This window comes from Emys orbicularis, chromosome 6 (assembly GCF_028017835.1).
Source record: "Emys orbicularis isolate rEmyOrb1 chromosome 6, rEmyOrb1.hap1, whole genome shotgun sequence".
Classification (NCBI taxonomy): domain Eukaryota; kingdom Metazoa; phylum Chordata; order Testudines; family Emydidae; genus Emys; species Emys orbicularis.
The window spans coordinates 51,681,247-51,706,265 of NC_088688.1; the positions used below are offsets into that span (position 1 = coordinate 51,681,247).

The 25,019-nt window shown below is 42.5% G+C and overlaps 1 protein-coding gene across 1 annotated transcript in view; it reads left to right on the forward strand.

Moving 5' to 3' along the window:
- Positions 1-25,019, forward strand: part of ATG10 (autophagy related 10) — a 118,153-nt gene that overhangs the window by 18,702 nt on the left and 74,432 nt on the right. Inside the window, exons 5-6 of the mRNA XM_065407012.1 lie at positions 2,365-2,378; positions 11,847-11,867. Of these exons, the coding sequence (XP_065263084.1) occupies positions 2,365-2,378; positions 11,847-11,867 (35 nt within the window). The remainder of the gene's footprint in view (positions 1-2,364; positions 2,379-11,846; positions 11,868-25,019) is intronic.

The following is a 25,019-nucleotide window of genomic DNA, read 5'->3' on the forward strand; positions in this document are numbered from 1 at the left end:
AGAAATTATGTAGGACTAAATTGTGCCCTGACTAGCACAGGGCACAGAGGTGTAAATGAGCTACTCACAGCCTGGGTAGCAGCACAGGAGTAGAAGCAGACTTTGCAGAGTGTTACATTTCTCTCTCTCTCTCTCTCTCTCTCACACATACAGCCTTTTGAGTCAGGGCTGGGGGGCAGTGGGTGGAAAGGGTGGCAAAGAGCTCCACCTCCAGAACATGTCATGCAGCGTACGCTGTGCCAGGTATACACTGCACAGTTAACTCCGTTCCTGGAGCAGCGGGGAAGCCAGGAGGAAGATTGTGACACTCTAATCACAATCTCACTCCTGGACTGCTGCACAGACACTGCAACAATGCACTGCCCCTTACTCAGGGCAGATTATTATCTCACAATCCAGCCCTTATTGTCAGATGTTTATAGCATGAACTCACAACCACAAAGTATGTAGTGTTTGCCAATACTGTTTTACCAAAAATATAATCTAATTAAAGTTAACTGTTTCCTGTTTATAGTGAGACTCAGAATGCCTGTTTTTTCCCAGTCTTGCATATACCTTTCTTTGACTCTTCTAAAATAAGTTGTAGTAGTGCAGTAATGTGCTGTAACTATCATATAGGGCAGTGCCCACTCCCATAGACCAATAATGGCATTTTGCTACATGCCTCTGTTCTGCACTCAGGAGCACTCTAAGATCCATCTTTCAAGTCAACATATCTGTTTTGTTCACCTTTGACTGGCAGGTAACGTTGTAGGTTAGGGAAGAATATGCAAACATTTTAATGAACAATATAAATAGATAGGATGGCCAGACCTCCACACTCTTTGTTCCAGACTTGCAAAGCCAACATCTAATTATTAATTTGTAAAAATAATAATAATATTGTCCTTTTTATAACTTATAGAATCATAGGACTGGAAGGGACCTCAAGAGGTCTTCTAGTCCAGTCCCCTGCACTCAAGGTAGGACTAAGTATTATCTAGACCAGGGGTTCTCAAACTTCATTACACCACGACCCCCTTCTGACAGCAAAAATTACTTCGTGACCCCAAGAGGGGGAAAAAAAGCCTGAGCCCGCCCAAGCCCCACTCTCCTGGGTTGGGGGGGCCAAAGCCCGAGCCCCACAGCTCCAGGAAGGGGAGCCAAAGCTGAGGGTCAGGGACTTCAGCCCCAGGCAAGGGGCCTGTAACCTGAGTCCTACTGCCCAGGGCTGAAGCCCTTGGGCTTTGGCTTCAGCCCTGGGTAGTGGGGCTCGGGCTTCGGCCCTGGGCCCCAGCAAGTCTAAGACAGCGCTGGTGATCCCATTCAAAGGGGGTCATGACCCACTTTGGGGTCCTGATCCACAGTTTGAGAACCGCTGATCTAGACCATCCCTGACAGGTGTTTGCCTAACCTGCTCTTAAAAACCTCCAGTGACAGAGATTCCACAACCTCTCTCGGCAATGTATTGCAGTGCTTAACTACCCTGGTAGTTAGGAAGATTTTTAATGTCCAACGTAAACCTCCCTTACTGCAATTTAAGCCCATTGCTTCTTGTCCTATCATCAGAGGTTAAGGAGAATACTTTTTTCTCCCTTCCCTTTGTAACAATATTTTATGTACTTGAAAATTTATCATGTCCCCACTCAGTCTTCTCTTCTCCAGACTAAACAAACCCAATTTTTTCAATCTTCCTTCATAGCTCATGCTTTCTAGACCTGTAATCATTTTTGTTGCTCACCTCTGGACTTTCTCCAATTTGTCCCCATCTTTCCTGAAATGTAGCGCCCAGAACTCAACACAATACTCCAGTTGAGGCCATATCACCGCAGAGGAGAGTGGAAGAATTACTTCTCATGTCTTGCTTACAACACTCCTGCTAATACATCCCAGAACGATGTTTGCTTTTTTTGTAACAGTGTTAACTGTTGACTCATATTTAACTTGTGATCCACTATGAACCCCAGATCCCTTTCTGCAGTAATCCTTCCTAGGCAGTCATTTCGCAGTCATTTCCTGTTTTGTATGTGTGTAATTGGTTGTTCCTTCCTAAGTGGAATACTTTGCATTTGTCCTTATTAAATTTCATCCTAATTACTTCAGACCATTTCTCCAGTTTGTCCAGATCATTTTGAATTTTAATCCTATCCTCCAAGCATTTGCAACGCCTCCCAGTTTGGTATTGTCCACAGACTTTATAAGTGTACTCTCTATGCTATTATCTAAATCATTGATGAAAATATTGAACAGAACTGCACCTAGGACCAATCCCTGTGGGAGCCTACTTGATATGTTCTTCCAGTTTGACTGTGAATTACTGATAACTACTCTCTGGGAATTGTTTTCCAACCAGTCGTTCACCCACCTTATAGTAGTTCCATCTAGATTGTGTTTCCCTAGTTTGTTTACTATATGAAACAAAATGAATACTGTCTTGTGGCACTCTTCTTACGGCAGAATGGGAGTAGAAGTAGACTTTGCAGAGTGTTACATTTCTCACGCGCACACACACACACACACACACACACACACACACACACAGAACGATTTGTTTCCTCTCTGCCTCAGCAAGAGAAAGCTTTCCTGGGATTTAAACTTTGTGTCTGCGCCCTATCACATCAGTCTGTCGACCTCACCAGCAAGCTCTTTGAGACACTGTCAGTCTTAACCTTGCATTGCAAATAATAATCAGTGAATCCCCCCAGTTCCTGAGTTCCCCAGAGTCATCTCTCTGCAATGTCCAGTCCCTCTCACTGGACATTCACAGAAATTAACTGTGCTGCTTCCAAAGAGACGGTGTACACACCAGCCTATTAGATTAGCTGAGGAATCACTCTTTACTTTAATATAAAGAACGGAGATGGGTTTCAGTAAAACGTTTCAGTAAAAACGTTGTGAATAAAGAACAGAGATTTAAGTGATACTAAGGAAGAGAAAAAGAGACAGGTCTGGTTACAAACAAAACAAAACACAGTTTCTAGTGACTAAAACTTAATTTTAGCAAGTTACAATCTTTGCCTAAGCAGTTTTCTCATTATATCAAGTTACCAGCATCTCTAGCCCTCCAGGCCAATGTTCACAGCATCAGAAGGTGCTGTCCCCTTTGTTCCCTAAGTGATGGGTACCTAGAATGTCTTTTTGCTCCCCTTATATTTCCCAAAGTCCATTGTCTTTGCCTCAAATTCTGTTCTCTGGCATGCTCAATAAGCTGTTTCCTCCACCATTTGTTAGCTTGATTGCTTTGTTTACCTTACATATAAATGTGCTTTCATTGTCCTCTGCTTGTGATCAAGCCAGTCAGACAGGTAAATCCACATTCCTTTGTCTAGGGCAGTCTTGGCTTATGCACTGCCTCCAAAATACATTTTAAGAACATATTTCCAGCACACATATATATCTCTTTATAAACAACCCATACACACATCACTTAGTGATATTCCTGACCAGCACATCACCAGTTTACATCTGATACCTTACATGATATCTCCTGGATACACATTATGACAACAATGTTTTGGGGGTAGTCAGGATGTCAGGCCTAATACTAATTACAGTATAATGGACCCTGTACCATTGGCATTAAGGGGCTCTTAAGGTCACATATGTTACCTTTTGAAAAAGATTTTTTTATTTTAATACATTTTAATAGTTTTTGGATTTGCTGCATTATTTGCAGCAATCAAACTTTAAATCTACTGTAGAGAATTGTAAGCAGAGAATGAAGTTTAACAAAGTTTAAAAGAATATGCTCAAAATGTAGACTTTCTTTTTGTCCTTCAGGGTTAAGGCCAGACTCTTGTGATCCCAATTTTTTCTTTACTTTTTTACCTGAAAGATCCCCAAATCATTGGTACTGTCCTTGTAGCTGAGGAGAGCTGGCTGTGGCTCCCTTTGGAGCTCATCATTGTTGCTCTTGAACTGTTGAGAGGGATCACTGTAAAGGTATATGAAGCAATTCCTTGTCCCATCTGGGACAGAGCTTGCTTGTCTACTCAGCATTCCTATTCTGGAAGAGAAGGAGTGAAGGCCTGGTAGTGGAAGAGTGAGGTGGGGTCTTGAATTCCCTTTCCTTATAGTGACATCTTGGTCTATCATTAGATCACTCAGCTGGCCTCACTGTTTTTTTTTTTTTTTTTTAAATTCATACCCTCCTGGGCTTGTTTTAATGTTTGGTTCTGTGGCTTTTTTACTTCGATCAAGAGGTCAGAAAATGAAGCCTCTCTCAAGTTTAATGTTAAACCCACTCCATAGTTTGTGTGAGATTTTTGGTCTACTCTCTCTGAGATATATTTAATTTGCATTAGTATTGATGGAGAGTTAGAAACTTGCACTGATAGGAAAATATGTTCCATAAATATAAAACATGTTGGTCAGTAATACCTGTAATTTACCCTGCCTCATTTGGATGTTCAAATTCATTGTCATCACCATTATGGCAAATCCCAAAGGTATGTAGGCTTCTTGTAGATCAACCTTGTAACTATTCTACACTACATGTCAGGGGTAAGTCAGCTCCCTGGTGCCCCATAATGGCTGTCACGCCCAGCTGCTCTGTCAAGCCCTCACACATTCCTTTACTCAGATAGCCACTCCAAATAAGGTTTTCTTTATTGGGGTACCCCAGGTCTCTCAGGCCCCGAAACACAGGCCAACAGAAAGACTTTAAAACAAAACAGGAAAACAGTTTCACTTGCTATAAAGTCCTGGCAATCTCTTTCTCTCAGGTGCCATACTTTCTGTCCTTCTCTCATCCACAGGCACATTCCCAAGAGTCCTCTCCAGTCTGAGCCTTTTTACCAGACTGTTCTGATTCCCTTGCAACCTGTTTCCATTTCTCCCTGCCTGGAACCCTTTAGAGACAGGCCTACCTCATGCAATCCCATTTGGGTTGTCACTGCCTAGGCCTCCCTACTCAGGCAGCCTTCCTTTCTCAGCCACAGAGCCTGCAAACCTCCTGTCAGTATGCACCCCTTCTTCTTTTAACCATCATTCCTAGTTGACCCCAGCTGGGACTAGTAATGACCGAACTAGCTGCAGGTGTCTCTCATGGGACTCAGTTAACCCTCTGTTTTGAGAACGCTGTTGCTCACAAGGAACTTGGCCCTGATCCCTCTAAAAGGGACACAGCACCACCCGGAGCCATCTGTAGCTCGGTTCTTAAGATGGTCTGGCTGGAGATTCAGCCTACAGCCATAATTGGCAATTTTATCACGCCACTGAAGCTTTTGGTGACCACATGATCACTGTTTGTTTAGCAGCTTTCCTTGGTAAACATGCTTTGTAATTGGTTGGTCTTCCATCTTAATGATATATTCATACCTAGCAACCCACTGAAACTGAACCAGTACTAATGGAGGTGGTTGCTTGGTTCAGCTATGAATATGCTCATTGCTGATCTTGCCCTGCCAGTTACCATGGAGCAGCTGATGAAGGGAGAATTGCTCTTCAGCCTTCCTCAGCCCCACGTTTCACTGCCATACAATAGAGTTGGTATAACTGTGGTTCTGAAGATGCCCAGCTTTTTAGCAAGCTTGATGTCACAATGACTTTACAGGGGCTGTTGAAAGGTCCAAACATGGTCTCAGCTGCTGCTATACAAGTTTTCACGTCTTTTGAATATCCTCCAGCACGGTGTGATGCTTCCCAAGGTGTGAATGTTTATTGGGAGGAGACAATTTTTGGTTTCTATGTAGGGATCAAAGACTTGTAATATGTACTCTCTGTAAATGGTGTAGCTATGGCAATCTACAAGTTTGTACTCTTGGACTGCTTTTGAGTTTGATACACAGCAAAGTGTTTAAAATCCAGCACTAGTGTAAGTGGGTGCAACACCATTAACTTCAAGGTTGTTACTACAGCATACAACAAGGATGAATTTGGCTGATGGTATGGGACAGATAGCTGTGCCTGGACATATGAGAAAATATTATCTCAAAATATACCAGCTATCTTTTACTTGACTTCATCTTGTTACTGTAGTGTAATCTTCCAGTTCCAGCTAGCCAGGGATGTGCTCAAACATGTCTTAGACATGTTTATTAACAAGTTAAAATTAAATGTTCACAGTTTAAGTGGACTGTGCATGAGACAGTGGAAGTGGATTCAAAGTAAAGGGAAATTGCTTGCATGTGTGTTTGAGGACAGGGAACTACATTGTTTAGCATAAGCTGACATCTATAACTGAAAGTGTCATAACTATAAAGGGAAGGGTAACAGCCCTCCTGTGTACAATACTATAAAATCCCGCCTGGCCAGAGACTCCAAAATCCTTTTACCTGTAAAGGGTTAAGAAGCTCAGGTAACCTGGCTGACACCTAACCCAAAAGACCAATAAGGGGACAAGATACTTTCAAATCTTGGTGGGGGGAAGGCTTTTGTTTGTGCTCTTTGTTTTGGGGGGTTGTTCGCTCTTGGGACTAAGAGGGACCAGACATCAATCCATGCTCTCGAAATCTTTCTGAACAAGTCTCTCATATTTCAGACTTGTAAGTACAGCCAGGCAAGGCGTGTTAGTTTTATCTTTGTTTTCTCAACTTGTAAATGTACCTTTTGCTAGGGTGTTTACCTCTGTTTGCTGTAACTTTGAACCTAAGGCTAGAGGGGGTTCCTCTGGGCCTCTTTAAGTTTAATTACCCTGTAAAGTTATTTTCCATCCTGATTTTACAGAGATGATTTTTACCTTTTTCTTTAATTAAAATCCTTCTTTTTAAGAACCTGATTGATTTTTCCTTGTTCTAAAGTCCAAGGGGATTGATCTGGACTCACCAGGAATTGGTGGGGGGAAAGGGAAGGGGGGGGGGAATAATTAATTCCTCCTTGTGTTAAGATACAAGGGGTTTTGAATCAGTGTTCACCAGGGAGTTGGTGGAAGAGTCTCTCAAGGCTACCCAGGGAAGGGAGTTAGCCCATTGGGAGTGGTGGCAGCGGACCAGATCTAAGCTGGTAGTTAAGCTTAGAAGTTTTCATGCAGGCCCCCACATCTGTACCCTAAAGTTCAGAGTGGGGAAGGAGCCTTGACAGAAGGTTTTTCATCTTCCTGAATGAGCAGATTTTCCCATGATGATCTCTGGTGGTAGCAAAAGAGCCCAGGTCATTTGAACTGAATTCAAACAGCATTTACTATTCTGCCTGAATTTTGGGGAATGACTTCATGTCATATGATAGATAAGATTTAAGTGTTGTGAGCCAAAAAGGAAGACAATAAAACATAAAGACTCTGCTTGAGACTAGGGTGACCAGATTAGCAGTATAAAATATCGGGACGGGGGGGAAGCAAAAAAAAAGGGGGGGGGCGGAGCAAAAAAAAGGGGGGGCGGAGCAAAAAAAAAAAAAGAGTTTAAAAAGGGCCTGGGGCATTAGCAGGCCCCGGCCCCGCGCGCTGCCCTCCCCACGGAGCCTCCCGCCCCCCGGCCCGCCACGGGCATATGCGGGGCGCGGTGGGTCCGGGCGGGGGCAGCGCGGAGCGGGCAGGAGCCGGGTGGGCGGCAGGGGTTGAATCCCCGCTGCTGCCAGGGAGCCCCGTGCCTCTCCCTCCCACTCGTGGCTGCGGCTCCTTCCCGGCGGGAAGGAGCAGCTGGACGCGCGCCGCATGTGCCCGGGGCAGGTCGGGGGGCACGTCCCGCCGGGAAGGAGCCGCAGCCGCGAGCGGGAGGGAGAGGCGCGGGGCTCCCCGGCAGCAGCAGTGATTCGGCCCACGCCCCCGCGCTGTCCCCGACCGGACTCACCGCGCTGCCCCGCGGGCTGCAGGGCTGGAGCAGCCTCCAGGCTGCGCTCCCGGCCCCGAGGGTGCAACGGCTCAGGCAGGAGCCCTCTGGCGTGGCGGGGGGCTCACAGCTGAGCCCCCCGTCTCCCTCCCTTGCCAGCTCCCCTTTGCCCGCCCGCCTGGTGCCCGGGTGCCGGAGCTGACTCACCAGCTCCAGGATCCAAGCACCGCCGCCACCCCCTCCCTCCAGGCTTGCCCCGCCATGCTGCAAGCCTGGGAGGGAGGAGGAATGCTGCGTGGTTGGGGAAGAGGCGGGGCCAGGGTGGGGATTTGGGAAGGGAGCCAATGGGGGAAGGAGGGGGCGGAGCCGGGGCGGGGGGGCGCAAGTGCCAGAGCGGAGGGCAACATTTCTTTTTTGTCCAGTGTCCCGACCAAACATTGGTCGGGACGCGGGACAAAGAAGCAAATATCGGGACAGTCCCGATAAAATCGGGACATCTGGTCACCCTAGCTTGGGACAGAGGAGATGCATGTTTCCTTGGGACAGGTGATAAAATGGGATACAGAAAGACAGCCAGCTTTTACGATGGGGGAGAGACACAACTGAAGACTTTCCCAAAGAATAATGGGCAGCCTCCGATGAACGAACAAGTGAACAGTTTGCTTAGAGTAATGAATGCCTCTGAAAACAGCAACTTTGCAGGCACCAGATGGAAGAAGAACATTACTGCAATTCCTGCATCCCATTGTGCAACAGCCAACAGAGCTGTTAAAGCTTTCTGGTGATTTCTAAGCTTTTTAATGTGCTTTTCTTTGAAGGTGTTTTGCATTTCCCTGTCAGTTTGTGTGCTAGGCTCAGCTGTCGTAGAAACAAATTTTATTGGCAAATTATCAGAATAGAGGAAAAACATGAAGTATAAACTGAAATAAATACATTTAATCATATATTACATCAGTCACTAGGTGGACATGAAGCTTAAGTTACATAGTATGGAAATATTTACAAATTGGGAGAAAGGTAGTTCACTGGCTTGTTTTTTGGTGCAAAATTGTGACCCATGATCAGTGTCAAACATGTGAATTAATATTTGAAGAAAAAAAGTCAGTCTGAATCCAAACATCATTGAATTTGAAAGTAACTGTGTGTGTTGTGGTTTTTTTTTTTTTTTTTTTTTGCAGTGCAGTGTTCAGGTCTAGTTCCAGGAGTGGAGATCTCCACTAACAATACTCTAAAGGATCTAGCTAAGGCAGAAATTTCAAATTTCATTCTAAATTTCCTGGCTTGTGTTAGCTAATATCACAGCATTAACATTACATTAACTCTGAGAATTACTGGAGCTAATTTGTAAGTGAGTGACATCTGGACACTGTTAATTTTCTGTGAAGAAGGGAGGGTTTAATGTGACTAAAAGATGGGGACAGGATTGGATTATTAGGAAGAGCAGGTCTGTCTGTCTGGTCTTTTCTCCCTTCTCCCACCAGTTCCCTCATTTCCTATCTTGCTTTTCTGATGTACCTTACTCTCCTGTCACCAATTTCCCCGCCTCTCTTCAGGATGAGAACCAGCAGGGGACAGGCTAGATATATCTGAAGTGGAGGCTGTGGGTGTGAAAGAGACCAGAGCAGATCAGTGAAAGGACACAGGAATGGGTGTGCTGTGAGGTAGGCAGGGAGCATGAGACTCTCTGCCTGCATGATGGGGATTGTATCTTTTGTCGTTATTGGAGGGTTAGGGAGTTCTGTTCAGAGAAGGAGAATCAGCTAGGTCTGGGGGAGGGAGGCCGAATTCCTGCGGGGCCAAAAAGGAGAGAGAGATTGAAGGACCTCAAAAGTTTGTATTAGTCTTTCTGAACAGAACACAGCTAAAAATCGACCATGGATGGATATACCCTATTGAAAAGTCTAAAGGATTCCAAATGCATCTATTTTAAACCAATAGTTGCTAAGGCACAACATATAGATTTCCTCTAATTTACTGTGCGCCTATAGCTAAGGTTGCCCAGCATTTCCAATTATAAGATCCCATTTTCAGTTATTTATAACTTTGGTAAACTTCAATTCTTCAGGATGAAGTTTTCCATGCCAGGTGTCTGCCTCAGGGTTAGTTTTTTGGAAAGTTTCAGCAAAAAAACACTCTGCTGTTTCCAAGAACAAGATTAGGGAAAAATAACTTGTCCAAATTTGTACAAGTTGTAAGCCTCTGAAAAATCACAGTTCACGCATGGTCAGCAGAGACTTGTTGGAGTTTGGTAAGTCTCCAAAGATTCTGTCTTCACTGGGCATGCTCCATCCCAGGGCTGCATGTGCTGAGCAGGGCTTTTGCTGCAATAACTCCTCCTGGCAGCCGGGGACAAGTGTGGTGTCAGGCACCAGGACTGAAAACAGAGACAACCTCTCCTGTGCTCTCAGTGTTTACCAGTGCTTCTATATCCTGGGAAATTTCCCAAAATCTGGGAATTTTTGAGTAAAATGTTTTGAATGAAAATTCCCAATTTCCCAAGTTGAAACATTTTACTCACAAATTCCCAGGTTTTGGGAAATTTCCCAGGATATAGAAGCACTGTAAAAAACTTTGGGAATTTTTCACCAGATTTGGGAAATTTTTAGCGCTAGGTTGGGAAAAGTTGGCATCACGATATAGAAGCACTGGTATTTACACTTCTAAAGCCCAGGAGAAGAAGGAAGCCTGATTGGAATGAAGAGGTGGTGGGGGATAGAGACCAGCATGAAAGGATGGGGGGAGACAAAGTGCGTGGGTAGGTGGAGTGGTTATAGAATTCCTGGTCTTCCACAGTTACTAAAGAGGACTAGGATGTTTTGCAGTAGGGAGCTGAATAAATGTAGAAACTTCCTAGTTAGGAAGTTATCTAGTTGCTGCTTAAAGCATGACTATTTTTGTTTATGTCCTCACACTATATGGTGTCAGAAGTGAGTGGATCTTTCTCCAGGCGTGCCGGAGCCTGTGTAGAAGTGGGACCATGGGCACCAGAACTGTGGCCCTGCTCCTCCTCTTCCCCCTGGCGCCTCGCCTCCTGGTGAAACCAGAGCCAAGCAGTGGTAAGAGCTGCCCAGGGAGCCCGGGCCACAGTGGAGAGCCCCGGATCCTCCACCTGCCCTGGGTGGGGGTGCCTGAAGGCTCCCCTGGCCTATGTCCCCACCTCCTGGGGGATGCTGCCCAGGGCAAGTGGAGTATCCATGGCTCTCTACAGTGGCCTGGGGTCCCTGGGCGGCTCTTACCACGGCTCGGCTCCGGCTTCCAGCCAGGCCAGGGGTGGGGCCTCGTGGCAAGGGGGGGAAAGGCCCACCTCAGCCCCTCCCACCAGGAAGAGGCTGGCACTGCTGGCAGGGTCTGCGCTTTGCGGCAGAGGAGTGGATCATCTTATTAGTTCCCCTGCCACAAAATGCAGCCTGTACCACCACTGCTCCGCCTGCTCGAGGCATGTTAAAAAGTGGGCGGGCATGGCCCCCCCGGCCACCTCTGGTTCTGGCGTCCCTGTCCCTCTTTCTAAAGAAGGAGTAAAGAAAATAAAAGAGACCTCAGGAGTGGTAAGTAAGCAAGGAAAGTGGATAATCAGAGAGGAGCCCTGTGAAAGCTGCTGCAGGAAGGAGGCAGAGCCCTATCTCAATGCAGCGATGGAGCCCTTAGGACAAAAGGCTCTTTTAGAGAAGTTTAATTTTAGCAACTGAAGCAGCTGGCCTTGCTGAATTTATAGATTTTTAGTAATTCCGGGTGGCTTCTGGTTTAACAGGGAAAGCACAAAAATACCAGGTAAATCCCTGATATTTGCCATGTGTGATGCTGATGATCGTACCTTGTGTGCCCCATCCCTCACTGATGAGGAAAAGAAAGAATACCCCAAGTGAAAGATTTCAGAGTAGCAGCCGTGTTAGTCTGTATCCGCAAAAAGAACAGGAGTACTTGTGGCACCTTAGAGACTAACACATTTATTTGAGCATAAGCTTTCGTGGGCTACCGCCCACTTCATCAGACGCATAGAATGGAACATAGTAAGAAGATATATATACATACAGAGAACATGAAAAAGTGGAAGTAGCCATACCAACTCTAAGAGGCTAATTAATTAAGATTAATTGATTGAGCTTATGCTCATATAAATTTGTTAGTCTCTAAGGTGCCACAAGTACTCATGTTTTTTTTCCCAAGTGAAAGAGGCTTTTGATGCCCGTTTAATAGGCAGACAGAATATTATATATGCAAGAGCCAAATTTCATGGAAGCATCAGGAACAAGAGGAAACAGCCGAGACTTTTATTACTGAAGTTCATAGTCTTGCTGAACATTGCAAATATGGAATATTACAAGAAGAATTAATAAGAGACAGGATAGTTGTTGGAAGAACAACCAATTTACCAGCTCAGTTTCAGTTGGACTCAACGATCAGCAAGTTGTATTCAATGATTGGCGCTGCCCTTCATATTATTACTGGTACGACCTGAACTACTCCAGTTTCTAGCCTTCTGTTCCTCACTTCCCAGCTATTAGGTGCAAAGGCAGGATCCTGGATGCATTACTGTGCACAGCCAACTATCAAGACAGCTTACTTCGCAATTTAATCTGAAAGCCACATCAAAAATGCTGGTTAAAGTCAAGATGCCCCTTTTCTGAAATAGTTGAGCCTCTCAGACAGTACATCAGACGTGACCTAATGAACAGTGTCAGCAGGAGACGTCAGATTATATTTTAGATCAGTGGTGCATTTCTTGGAAGATAAACAACTCAGAACTGCATCCTGTAGGCTCTCTGAATCGGCTCTCACGTGCCCCTCAGAATGACAATACGAACTAAAAGATCCTTCTTCATTACACCAGGATACGTTGTGGTGACAGGCGATTTAACTCATGTCTTTACCATTGGGGCTTCTTGAGCTCTCCATGCTACCCCTGGGGAGTTCAAGAACAACATGCCATCTGGTTACGGACTGCTCTCTATCATCTTGATGGTGGATGGATGCACTTGACATCTCTGGATGATGCTGCCATGCTAGAGTGGCTACGTCATTCACCCAGTGTCTCATTGTTTGTGCCATCAGAAGCGATGTGCCAGAAGAAGTTAGACCCAGATCTCACACTAGCAAAAGCTACAGCAAACTGAGAATGCAAGAAATGATAAAGAATAGCAATGTGACTTACATACTAGCAGCACAGGGGAGAGTGCATCAAATAATATTGAAACAAAGAGAAATGTTTATTTGGAGAGGAGAAGATAAAATCTGTAGGATACATAGGCTTGGTCTACACTCACCCCCCAAATCGAACTAAGGTACGCAACTTCAGCTACGTGAATAACGTAGCTGAAGTTTGAAGTACCTTAGTTCGATCTTACCTCGGTCCACACGCGGCAGGCAGGCTCCCCCGTCGACTCCACGGTACTCCTCTCGTCTAGCTGGAGTACCGCAGTCGACGGCGAGCACTTCCTGGTTCGACTTATCGCGTCCAGACAAGACGCGATAAGTCGAACCCAGAACTTCGATTGCCAGCCGCTGAACTAGCGGCTGGGTGTAGACATACCCATAGTTAGCAATCAAGGAGTTCAGCCAAATTCAAACAAATTGAAGACATTACTCACCTTACCCAAACCTAAAGATGTTTCTGGGCATGACAAATCATTTTGGGAAACTCTTACCAAATTTAGCTCATCTAACAAAACAGTGAAGAGAGCTCCATAACGGTCACAATACTTGGATTTGGGATAGTCCACAGCAAAATGTATTTAATACAATAGTTTACTGAATATTGTGTTTTGGTACAATATTCAGTAAACTATTCAATAACAGTAGCAGTGGACACATCTCCATATGGTTTAGGATCAGTGCTCACACAAATGCACCTGGAAGGAGACTAGAGACCTGTTACGTTGATATCAAAAATCCTCACAGAAACCAAGCAGCAATGTGCTCAAGTGAAAAAGGAAGCTCTAGCAGTCACTTGGTTCTGTGAACAGCTCAGTGCATATCTGTTTGGCTTGAATTTTAATATAGAAACAGACAACAAGCTCTTAGTGGGATTATTGGGTTCAAAACCACATGGTGACTTTCCACTTAGTATTCAAAGATTTTGACTATGGCTGATGCGATTTTCTTTTAACATTAAAGACACACCAGGGAAAGCACTCATAGTAGCAGGCACTCTATCCAGAGTCCCAGTTTAGCAGCCACCAATGGAAGAAGAAAAGGCTTTTAGAGAAATATGTCAAAGTACACTTTGACCTAGTTCTGGCAGCAATTCCAGCATCTGCCAGCTGACTTCAGCAAATTAAAGATGAACAACTAAAAGATGACTCAATTCTGCCAAAGAGGGTGAGGTCGAAGAAGGCAGCTTCTAACAGACCTACTACCGTATTGGGAGGACCGAAATGACTTTCACGTGACTGATGGCCTTCTTCTGAAAGGACAGCACATTCTTATCCTATGGTACTTCAGAAAGAGGTGCTCTCCAAAATCTGTGAGGGGCACCAAAGTATAAACAAGTGCAGTGCACAAGCAGAGCCGTAGCTAGGGCACTTTAGCGCCTGGGGCAAGCAAGCATATTTGCACCCCACACTGTTTTCCCCCTTCATTTCTCCACCTCATTTTTCCGCCCCTGCAGTTTTGCGCCCTGGACAGCTGTCCCGCTCACCCTGCCCTGGTTACAGCCCTGGGCACAAGCATAACTATCTGTATAGTGGCCCAGTCCAAGTAGGTAATTTCAGGTCTTAGTAGAGGGCTGCAAGATATATAACAAGAAGGTGGGGGGGAAGATATTTGCCAGAACTATTACTCTCTGCAAAGCTTCCTGACTGACCTTGGCATTGGGTAGCCACATACTTGTTTTTCTGGAAAGGGTACACATACATTAGTGTAGTTGATTACTTCTCCAGATATATTGACTTCACTATACTTACACCGACCACATTGGCACAAGTCATCCAGCAACTAGTTGATGTTTGTAAGATATGGAGTTTGTGAAGTTCTCATATCTGAATGGGACTCTATTTATCTCTGAAACATTCTTAGCATTTGCACAGGACTTTGATTTTGACCATCAGACTAGTAGTCCACATTATCCCTAAAGCAACCGGGGTGAGGGGGGGAAGGAGAGCAATGCAGACTTTTAAAAGACTTCTGCAAAAATCATTGGACCCATATAAAGTACTCCTGACATAGTGGTCAACACCACTTGCATCTGGACTATCTCTAGCAGATCTTCTAATGGGAAGACAGTGAAGGATGCCTTTGTCTGTAGCATGGATACAACTTAAACTTAAATGGCCCAATGACAGAACTTTGAAAATGGAATGCTGAAATAAAAATCCAGCAGCAACAAAACTTCAATGTTCAGCGAAGAACAAAAGCACCACCTGAACTGTAACCAGGGAACAATATTTGGCTTAGTAGCCTCCAGATATTTGGAACAATTCAGAACTTGGCTGAAACTAGTGGAGATTCTAAAAATACTTCTCTGGAGGAATTGTGTTCATCTTCACTATTTCCCAACACAACAAAGAGAGGATCTGGGGTCTGCAAGCACTCTATCAGGAAATGAGTCCTCTCCACAAGGAACTCCACACACAAACTCAACAGAGATGAGAACATGGTCTGGAAGACTGATCAGATCTCCCTCACAGATTTGATCTTTAGAATACTGCTGAGGACTATTTTTAAATGCAATTGATAAGGGGATATAGTAGTGTAAAGAGTTCTAAGGAATTTGAAGTTTATTTTGAATTGTTGTGCGTGTATACATTGGATTATAATTTGTTTTAATCTTTTATTATAAAGAAAAGGAGATGTGGAGTGGTTATAGAGTTCCTGGTCCTCCACAGTTACCAGTGAGGTCCAGGATGTGTTGCAGCAGGGAACTTAATAAACATAGCAACTTTCCAGTTAGGAAGTTCTCTAGTTGCGGCTTAATTACATGCTGGCTCTTCAGTTTATGTCCTCACACTACAGTGGTCAGGGCAGGGGGAGCAGGGCAGGTGGGGCAGACAGGCTGAGGGGGGTGAGATGGAGAAAATGCAAGTTGTAGGGAGAGAATAGGGGCAGGCTCAGAAGGATGAAAGGGGCAAGCTGTGTGGGTGGGGTGACAGGAGAGAAGTGGGCAGGGACAGGCTGCAGATGAGGTCTGGGCAGTGACAGGGTGTGAAGGGCAGAATGGGGCAGAGAAAGGTTGCAGTTGGGGATGGTGGGAGTGACAAAAACAGGCTTTAAGGGCTGATGCTAGGGACACAAAAGGTAGGTGATGATAGTGGTGAGGGTGATAAGGAAAGATTGTAACCACTAGATTACAGTCCCTTCCAGAACCTAGAATAGAACCAAGGATTCTTGAGTCTCAGTGTTCCTCTGCTTTCTAACTAATATCTTTGAAATCAACTGGCAAGTATTTTTCTCATCTGCTCTAGAGCTGATCCACAAAGAGGATAACAGTCTGCTATTACTATCAGTTACTCCCTTAGCTCAAGTGATAGAACTCTGTACTGATGAAGCATGTGGGGAGTTCAGTGTGGTTCTACAGTATGGAATTTCTGTTTTTGTTTGCTTTTTAAAAAAACCTAGGTAATTACATGCAAAAACTTCGCCCCCTACACCCACCCATGTTAGAAGATTAAGGCTCCAAAGTCAAGTACTCAAAAGTCAGAAAATACCAGAGTTAAGGTGTCACAGGTGACCTTAATTTGGCCCCCTTATACATGTACATTATGACTAGGGCTCCGTGTCTGTCACTTCTGCAGACTTCTGCAGTGACTTCTGCAGTGGCCAGTGTGGTTGACCCCAGGGCCACATATGAAGTGGCATAAAAATGCTAAGTACTGTGAACAGTCAGGTCCCAGGTGTCTCAAAGTGGGCACCTAAAATTAGTGGACAATTTTGGCCTTAAACTCTCTGAGCCTCAGTTACTAAGCTATAAAATGGGGATAATTATACCTCCCTTCCTCACAGATGTGTTGTGAAGATAAGTTCATGAATGTTTGTGAAGAACTCAAATATTATGGTGATGAATACCACCAAAAAGCCCATGAGGAAATAAATCAGTTGTATTCAGTGCATGGTTTGGGTGGTGTGCAATAATATGGCATGGGCCACACACTGAAAGATGTGTATGGAAATAAATATTTAATATCTACCCATTCAGTGAGTACTGGCCATCCTGTGCACTAAATGAGGCAGGTGTCATATGGAAAAAATAGTATGGGATCATGTAATTAAAGAATTAAAGATCAGGTAACAGTATGTGATCACGTAAGTAATATGGTCATGTAATTATAATGCATATACATACGAGGGCCAAATTTAGGATGCATAGGCAACCTTCATTCTGGCATTGCCAAACTTTTGAGTACTTGACTTTGCAACCTTTACTTTCTTTTACCATAATTTTTGGGGGAATAAAATTGTAAATAAATTCATGTTGATTCCTTATGATAGTACATACATATCATTTTTTTTTTACAGTAAATCACATTGTACATTGTGTGGGCTTTTTAATAATCTATATCGTGGTGTAGAAATGGTCTGTTAATAAGATGTATATGATTGTAATCTTGAAGGGTAAGATCTCCAATTTGGGATACTTGTCATGTGAGGCCAGTTTTGAGGTCTTACATCCTGAGTGGTATCCCTTTAAATATTGCTTCATTTATTTGTGGAGTTCTTGTCCTTTTTCAAATAAAATAAAATGAATATTTCAAAGAAAGCAAGAGAGACTGAGTTAGCTGAAACACATCGTGTCTTATGGATAATTAGGGAGGTTTAAAAAACCTAGCTGTGTACCTGGTGGACTGGAAATGCAGTGGAGCTTTGGAATTATACAACCAGCATACAGTACAGTGCTTTATGCAGTAAATGTCCTATAAAAAAATATTTTAAAATGTATTGCGTGCTTGCAGTATAGTTTTAAAACTATAACATCTTGGCCGCTTGTTATGATTCAATATTATAATAGACTAATAACTTGCACACTTTCAATTTTAAGCTACTAGCTATTGTGTTATAAGATTTCAAAATAATTGTCAAACTTGTAAATGTCTGTATAATGTATGGATTGTTTTGTTGAAAAAGCAGCAAAGTTCATACTAAGATCTTGTATGGAAAGTTTCAGCAGCCAGAAAATGTGGTTTATAATGGAAATGTGGATCCATATGGGCAATAATATCCGAGGATCACAGTTACTGTGGTCAGTAACCATTTTTTTCTCCTTCAGCTGTTGTCAGTGTGAATCCTCACTCTTGGGACAATAGCAAACAGTTGTGATCCTCCATGAGATGGGGTGATCTGAGAAGTATTGGGTAAGTGACTGCAAGATTATCATCCCAATCTAGGCCATGATTTTCAAAAATAGATGCCTACTATGCTTACTTATTCCTAAGTAAGTGGTCTGATTTCCAAAATTACTGAGCACTCAGGAGATCCCATTGATACCAGTGGAACTTCTGAGTGCCCAGCACATTTGAAAATCAGGCCACTTTGCCATTTAAATATGGATTTAGTACCCTAAATTTAAGTGCTCATTATTGAAAATCTTGGCCCAGATCTAGAAGCCAAGTTGAGGAAACTAATGCTGCATTTCTGTGTGTCAAATAAGAGTAAAATGCAACACAAGATCAAGTACAGATGTCCTAAATGGTGCAGTAAGCATGGAATAAGTTTAAATGTCCCTCACCCAGAGTCTTTTTGCTCCACTTGTGTAGCAGCATCAGACTTCACCTGTGTTGGATACATTTTTGAGCTGTTATGTGATTTAAGCCATTATTTAAGCCAGTAGTTAAGCAGTTAAAGAACTATTGACAAGTTTACAAGGCATTAGTTAAAAATATTTTTGGTCATATGACCGTGTCTTAACTTAGTTGGATTGTTTGGAGTTCCAAAGGTCACAGTATTGACAGCTCAAGTGTTAAAAAATAATGCATGTTTAGTTCTTTTTATTTGTCTTCTGGTGTTGGAATCTTTAGGATTCACATTTTCCACTTTTCCCCTCACAACCATGAGGACTAGAGACTTACTTTTCATTTACATGAGAATCTCACGTTTTATTTTTAATCAGGACCTGAAGCTTTAAGAAAAATGCCAAATAATTGGTACCACTGAGGGGTATAATATACTAACTGTAAGCAAGGTAGCTATCACTTCACTAAAAGAAATTTCCTTATTCTCTTGTGACTGTGCTGAAAAATTGTTTTTAAACATTATAGTCTTATTAAATTATGTCGACATTCTTTTGTCTTGTGAATTTACATGCATATAATAGCAGCTAGAGTCCATGTGAATACAGAACTATGACAATTTTACATGTTTGGGGTTGACTAATGACTTAATAATTAGCAAGGCAGGTTCAGTAAAGCTCTGTGGCTCAGCCACATGCAAATCTTCCATTCACATGGGTAGGGAGATGGCTTTTAAAGGTTTGCTGATTGTTCTGAAGAGTGCAATGTCTAAGTGACAATATGCACACCATATGTTGAGAGAGTCACAGAGGTGACTGTTCGGACATATGTTTTTTTGCTCATAAAGAGGTAATTAAATCTGTTCTGTGAGCTAATGTTAAGGTAATTGGGGGAAGAAAAAAACCTGTATAGTAGTGTAGAGGAGTGGTTCCTCCGTTCCAGAGTCAGAGGGAGGCCACTCCACCTCGCAGCGCCACCTAGCCGCTGAGAGCCGATCAACAGGGGATTAGCACAGTAAGGCAGTAAAGAGTCTAGGGCCCAGATCCCTGGCTGCGCAGACAGCAGTCAGGTTCAAACCCTCTGGCCTGGGCAGAGCAAAAGCAGTCTGTGGCCCAGATCCCTGGCTGGGCAGAGAGCAAGCAAACGCAGGCTGTCCAGCCTAAGGTGGGTAGGCTGCCACCCCAGGGGTGGAGTTGGCAGCAGGGGGTAGGAGGTCCAGGCCCACCCTACTCCACCAGCTCCCAGCCCAGGACCCTAAGAGCGGCAGGGAATCCCGCTATTGGATCAGCAGGGATCCTGCCGAAACATGCTGCCTGTGGTTTCAGCAACACAACTGGACTAATGTCTGGTGTCTCTGGGCTACTACCTACCCCTACCTGTTTGTAGGCTCATGGGCCCTCAGGCTCTTCAGGGTTCTCGGTAGCCGGTAGTTCCAGCAGCTCCTCCAGAGGCAGGGGTTGGTACAGCTCGGTCCAGGAGCCAGCAGCATCTGACTTCTTCCCTGGCTCTCCCTCAACTGAGCTGGAGGCCCCGCTTCTTATACTTCCTGTTCTGCCCCTCTGCTTCTGGCCCAAAGGGCAGGCCTGGCCTGGTTCCACCCACCAGTGGGCAGGGAGTGGTTCCTCCCTGTCAGCATCAGAGGGAGGCCACTCTCCACCTTGTTACAAGTAGGAAGGCTACTGTTAATCTTTATTTGTTCCCTTTTCATATCACAGCAAGTCCTCACCTTCAAGGCACTTCCCCTCCCTACTGACGTGCTTCTGCTTCCTATCACATCACCCCTTGCCCCATCTGCTCCACCATCAATGCCAGCCTTTACTGCCTGCTTGCCACTCTTCCCACTAAAATTCCGATGCTGCCCCTTATGCATGGAATGCCCTTCCCTGAACTGATCCTTTAGAAGTCCTTCAAATCCTTCCTCCAAATCCTCATTTGCTGTGATGCCTATAAGAAATCAGCCAATCAGGTTAAGGTGAAGAGCAGTCATATATTTATTAAAAAAAAATTCAAATGTATATACTGATTGTATCCTTCTCTCTCATCTTTTGTATGTTGCTTGTCTTAGATTATACACATTTGAAGGTTTGGACTGCCTCTCTCCATGTGTTTGTATATCAGCTAGTACACTAGGACCACATCCTGTTTAGGATGTCTGCACACTACTGGAATATAAATATTAAATAATAATGAAGAAAGCCATGCAAGCCTATCAAAGTAGAACATTTTAAAAGCTGCTGCTTTGATAAGGTTATAGGCTATAACTCAGCTATTAAACTATCAAGGAAGGACTCATAGCCATTCATCACTGCTAGTGCTGGATTGGAAATTATGAGTTTCTGGAAAGGAGAGGTATTCTAAAGCAGAACACACTGGAATAGTACTCCTTTTTGTGTTTAAATACAAGGAAAAAATCTTAAAATGAAAGGATTTGTTGTTTCTTTTGGACAGGCCTTTTTATGTTTCAAAGTGTTTTTTCCCTTGTTTTCATAATTATGCAGCTGTAGTAATACATGAAGCACTGCTAACCATTGGCAGGTTTCAGAAAAAGTGAGTATGAAGTATCTGATCCAACTCTCATTAAAGTCAATAGAAAGACTCATTCTGATTTCATTGGGAACTAAATCTGGCCCTAACTGGGCTCTGATTTGATAGTAGCATGTTTGGTTCTTAGGCCTAGGCTCAGTGGTAATCATCTTTCTTAAAATGAAAGTGGAAAATGGCTGTATGATGATGTAAGTCTGCTCCTTGCTTTTGTATATAAAGTTTCCTGGGTTTGTAGAATAGCCTTGGTATCCATTGGCACTAAGATTCTAATCTTTGCCATCAGTAATCAAATTTGATATGTTTGGACTTTATTGTTTATTCATTGATCCATTTAGATCTCCCAGAATTTAATCTGGAATAGTAATTTCATTTATTATTCCCGTTGCCACTGGATCAAGAGAAGAGGCTGAAGGTCAGAAGGCACTCTGCTGCCACAGTGGATTCACTACTTAATTACTAAATGTTGGTTCATCCCTATCTCTAGAAGCAGCTCTCCTCACAGAGAGACATCAGTCTCCTTGTTTAATCTTCTAATTCTGAAAAATCTGCCATCTTAATGGACACCCTATAAAAACAGAGTAGAATAGGAAATCATCTAGGAGATGGAGATTGTGATTGGTTTCTTTCAATTAATGTACTTGATTATCCTCTTGTCTTATAGGTAACTTCATTTGAAAACCCTGTTGAGATCCTTAATGCTTAATTTTTTGGAAGCTCTCCTCAGAGTATCTAACTTAGCTAAGGTCCCTTGAGAGTATTTGGACTTCTACCTGTTGACTTTCAAAACCATCAAATCATCATAGATCTCTTAACTTTCTGTAAATACAATAGTATTATGGGAGACAGCAGCCTGTACTATTGATAACAGCTAGTTATGTTGTGGATCTCCAGATGAAGGTATTTTTTATTTTTCACATATAAGGAACTGAAAATATTGTAATTAGGGCTGTCAAGAGATTAAAAAAATTTATCACAATTAATCACACTGTTAAACAATAATATAATATAATTTATTTAAATATTTTTTGATGTTTTGTACATTTTCGAATATATTGATTTCAATTATAACACAAAATACAGTGTACAGTGCTCACTTTATATTTATTTTTGATTACAAGTATTTGCACTGTAAAAAACAAAAGAAATAGTATTTTTCAATTCACCTAATACAAGTACTGTAATGCAATCTCTTTATCATGAAAGTTGAACTTACAAATGTAGAATTATGTAAAAAAAACTGCATTCAAAAATAAAACAATGTACAATTTTAGAGCCTGCAAGTTCACACAGTCCTACTTCTTGTTCAGCCAGTCGCTCAGACAAACAAGTTTGTTTACATTTTCAGGAGATAATGCTGCCCACTTCTTGTTTACGTCACCTGAAAGTGAGAACAGGTGTTCTCATGGTACTTTTGTAGCCGGCGTCGCAAGATATTTATGTGCCAGATGCGCTAAAGATTCATATGTCCCTTCATGCTTCAACCACCATTCCAGAGGACATGCGTCCATGCTGATGATGATTTCTGCTCGATAACAGTCCAAACCAGTGTGGACTGACGCATGTTCATTTTCATTATCTGAGTCAGATGCCACCAGCAGAAGGTTGATTTTCTTTTTTGGTGGTTCGGGTTCTGTAGTTTCCGCATCGGAGTGTTGCTCTTTTAAGAGTTCAGGAAGCATGCTCCACACCTCATCCCTCTCAGATTTTGGAAGGCACTTCAGATTCTTAAATCTTGGGTCGAGTGCTGTAGCTATCTTTAGAAATCTCACATTGGTACCTTCTTTGCGTTTTGTCAAATCTGCTGTGAAAGTGTTCTTAAAATGAACAACATGTGCTGGGTCATCATCCGAGACTGCTATAACATAAAATATATGGTAGAATGTGGGTAAAACAGAGCAGGGGACATACAATTCTCCCTCAAGGAATTCAGTCAGAAATTTAATTAACACATTATTTTTTAATGAGCGTCATCAGCATGGAAGCATGTCCTCTGGAATGGTGGCCGAAGCATGAAGAGGCATACAAATGTTTAGCATATCTGGCATGTAAATACCTTGCAATGCCGGCTACAAAAGTGCCATGCAAATGCCTGTTCTCACTTTCTGGTGACATTCTAAATAAGAAGAGGGCAGCATTATCTCCCTTAAATGTAAACAAACTTGTTTGTCTTAGCAATTGGCTGAACAAGAAGTAGGACTGCGTGGACTTGTAGGCTCTGAAGTTTTACATTGTTTTGTTTTTGAATGAAATTATGTAACAAAAAAATCTACATTTGTAAGTTGCACTTTCACAACAAAGAGATTGCACTACAGTACTTGTATGAGGTGAATTGAAAAATACTTTTTCTTTTGTTTATCATTTTTGCAGTGCAAATATTTGTAAGCAAAAATAATATACACTTTTATTTGAATTACAACATGGAATACAATATATATGAAAATGTAGAAAAACATCCAAATATTTAATAAATTTCAATTGGTATTCTATTATTTAACAGTGCGATTAAAACTGCGATTAATCGCAATTAATTTTTTTAATTGCGATAAATTTTTTTGAGTTAATCGAATGAGTTAACTGTGATTAATCGACAGCCCTAATTGTAATGGTTAGTTATTCAGTAAAATAAGTGCAAGGTCCTTCAGAAAGGATAACATTCTTTAAAGGCATAAATAATATACAATAAAAAAAAAATAACGTTTTCTTTGGCTGACCGAAGCACGTTTAATAGCTGTACATGGAAGAAACTAATGCTACATAAGTAATGCAGCTAATTTCTCAAGGAAATCAAATCAAAATTGTGGGTCTAGCAAACTCTTAGTGTTTAACAATAATAATATAAAAAAATGAGTTTTAAACCTGGAATTGAACTAGGTAGTAGTATGTAGAGGTATTTACAAAAAAAAGGGATGGGCAAGGAGAAACGAGTGCAATGAGGTGGAGGGGGGTGGAGCTGCCGCATAATGCAATCCGGTGATTTTTTGCAAAGAAGCTAGTGACTAGCTTGGTGACTAATTTTAGAGCAGCTGTAGGGGTGTTGTAAATTGCTCTGAAGGCAATTTCAGCTTCAGGATCAGGAGAGTGGAAAGGTGGCTGTTCCATCCCCTTTCTGGTCCTGCTCTGATCATAGATCGGGCCCTTGCAACTACCTTTTCTATCATCCTATGGTAAATTAATTGTATAGTTGTAAATAGGTTCTGAGTTAAATAATACTTAAAAATATTTAAATAAAACTATGACTCCTGAACAGTAAATTGCAGCCTCCAGTAATCTGGAAGTCTTAATCAGAAACAGTGTTGAATTCAATAACACGTCAGCTTGATAGCAGGAAAAAGCCTTCTTAAATACCATCCCTGTTGCACTGGTATATTTGATACAGGTTTTACAAAATCCAAGTATTGTACAATAGAAGAGAGGAAAAAAGAAACACTTTCAGGCATTTCAAACAATGTTTTATTTTAGTTAAAAACAGGAAATAATCACATGGCTTTGAATGACAGTCAATAAACCAATTAATAATAATATAATAAAATGAGGGCCAGATTCTGCCACCCTTGCTCACATTGAGTAGTGCCTTACTCTGTACCATACTGTAGGACCCTTATTCATATTTAGCAGTACATTACTCCATGAATAGTCCAACTGAAATCAATAGAAATACTTATGGAGTAAGGTACTCTACATAAGGGTGGCAGAAGCTGACCTTTAGTGAATAAGAAGTGAAAAGTTTCAGTAAAGTTAGTGAAATAGCAAATAACCGTATAGTAAAAAATATAGATAAATGAACCTCAAAAGAAAAAGGAACAAAGATAATCATCTCCCTCACGGTGCTGGGCTTCAGAACAAATGCTAATGCCCCACCCCATTTCCCGTCTCTCCTTGTGTGTACTATTTATATTCAACATTTCTCTTGAGTATTTTTAGTCATGATAGATAAAAAGTAATCATATCCCTGGGTATTTGGAGGAATGCAGAAAGCCTCCACAGCCCATCCCTTCAAAAATAGGTTAGGAAATAGTATTTATTAAAGGAACTAGAAATCAGTTCTGGAGGATTTGCAGCTTTTTAGGTTACAATAACATTTGAAATAAGAAATATCTACTATGTCTAGTAGCAACCTCTGGAAAACTGTTTTGTAAAA